This window comes from Phaethon lepturus, unplaced genomic scaffold, assembly GCF_000687285.1.
Source record: "Phaethon lepturus isolate BGI_N335 unplaced genomic scaffold, ASM68728v1 scaffold23526, whole genome shotgun sequence".
Lineage (NCBI taxonomy): Eukaryota > Metazoa > Chordata > Aves > Phaethontiformes > Phaethontidae > Phaethon > Phaethon lepturus.
Window position 1 is genome coordinate 3,340 of NW_010545896.1, and position 1,817 is coordinate 5,156.

The 1,817-nt window shown below is 63.0% G+C and overlaps 1 protein-coding gene across 1 annotated transcript in view; it reads left to right on the plus strand.

Moving 5' to 3' along the window:
- CSF3R (colony stimulating factor 3 receptor (granulocyte)) overlaps nt 1-1,782 on the plus strand; it is a gene marked incomplete at both ends in the record, with an annotated part of 5,065 nt that extends 3,283 nt beyond the window's left edge. The window contains 5 exons of the mRNA XM_010289127.1: nt 324-425; nt 758-904; nt 1,084-1,224; nt 1,368-1,458; nt 1,701-1,782. Coding sequence (XP_010287429.1) covers nt 324-425; nt 758-904; nt 1,084-1,224; nt 1,368-1,458; nt 1,701-1,782 — 563 coding nt within the window. The remainder of the gene's footprint in view (nt 1-323; nt 426-757; nt 905-1,083; nt 1,225-1,367; nt 1,459-1,700) is intronic.
- Between the last annotated feature and the right edge of the window lie 35 nt (nt 1,783-1,817).

Sequence of the window (1,817 nt, forward strand, 5' to 3'; positions counted from 1 at the left end):
GGCAGATGGAGCATGATGGGGCCACCACCACAGCCCTCATCTGGGGTAAGCTGGAGGCTGCCAGGGGGTCCCTGCCCGCCTGGCCAGCTGTGCGGGACTGTGTGTACTGGGGGGCTGGCACCCCTCCTGCACACACACCCAGGACTTACAGCCTGGCTGCCCCAGGACCAAGCCCTGCCCTGAGCTTGCTCCACACCTTGCCTCCTTGCTCTGGGTATGGCACGGGGCAGGCGGGCTGGTGCTATGGGGCAGGGGCAGGGCAGCCAGGGGCTCTCGGCAACCAGAGCCCCAAAATCCTGGCCCCCCTCTGCTCTCCATTGCAGATGGCATTGAGCCTTTCCAGCGGTACAACATCTCCGTGTACCCCCTCTACAAGGATGCCATAGGGGTGCCCATCCACACTGCAGCCTACTCCAAGCAGAAGGGTACGTGTGCTCCCAGCAGCTGCCCTCAGGGCCCCTGGGGGCTCACCCCACACCACCAAGCTTTTGTCTTTCAAAAAGGAGAGACAGCCTTTCCCCCACGTACCCCTAATTCAGGGGCTCTGCAGAAGAGGTCAGCCCACTGGGCTGGATCTTAGCTCATTCCTGAAGGTGCTCTCAGTTGGACCAAGCCCCACAGGGGCACAGCGCAGGGCAGGGCCTGATGTCCACACGTCAGGAGTGGGACTTACCACTCAGTGCACCCCCCTGCCAGTTCCCCACCCCAAGGCAGCGGTTCTGCACAGCGCCCAGTCGCTTGTCCTGCTCCATTTCAGCACCGTCCTACGCCCCGAAGCTCCACCTGAAGAGCATCGGCAAGTCCAGCGCTGAGCTGTGCTGGGAGCCGGTGCCGGTTGAGATGCAGAATGGCTTTATCACCAGCTACACTGTCTTCTGGGCCAACAGCACCGCAGAAGTGTCCAGTGAGTCCTGCCTGCATCACCACCGGCCCTGTCCTCCATCCCGCCTTGATGCGTTGGGTGGGGACATCAGCAGACTCTGTGCCCTCACCAGAGTCGGGGTGTGCATGCGAGGGGCCATGCAGGTGAGGAGCATCCGCAGAGCTGCCCCTGCTGCGCCAACAGCCCCCGCATCTCCCCAGGTGCCACTGTGAGTCCCTCTCTCAGCTCCTTTGTCATCCGGGAGCTGAAGCCTTCGACGCTGTACAAAGTGCACATCATGGCATCCACGGCCGCTGGCAGCACCAATGGCACCAGCCTGACCCTGGTGACCATGGTACTAGGTGAGGGGGTGCGGCCACCCAGGGGGGTGCAGGATTGGGAAGGAATCCCCAGACCCTGGGTCCTGCCCTGGCCTCGCGGCAGAGCACGGCTGGAGGTGTCCCACCGCGGTTCCTTGTGACCTTCTCCCCTGCCCGCTTTCCAGACGACATTGAAATCCAGTTTCTCTTCCTGACCCTGGGGCTGATCTTTGTCCTGCTCATACTTTTGCTCATCTGCTTCCAGAAGAACGGGCGGTGAGTACCAAGAGCCGGCATGGGCTAGACCAGCCCTGTACCAGGCTGTACCAGCCTTATCCCCAGGGTGAGTCCCTGTCCCCAGCAGCTGTGGTGGCCCTGGCCACAGCCAGGCTGCTGAAGGTACAGAGTGGACGTGGGGAGTGGCAGCATCCCACGGTGAGCTCCGTGGGAGCAAGGTCAGCCCCTGAGCTGCCAGTTTCAGGCCCCCTTGCTGAGTCTCCTAATCCTGTGGCTGCCAGGGTGAAGCAGCAGTTCTGGCCCAGCGTCCCTGACCCCGCCAACAGCAGCCTGAGCAAGTGGGTCCCAGCAGAGCTCCAGCAGGTGAGACCTGGACAGCTGCTCCACCCGACCCCCCC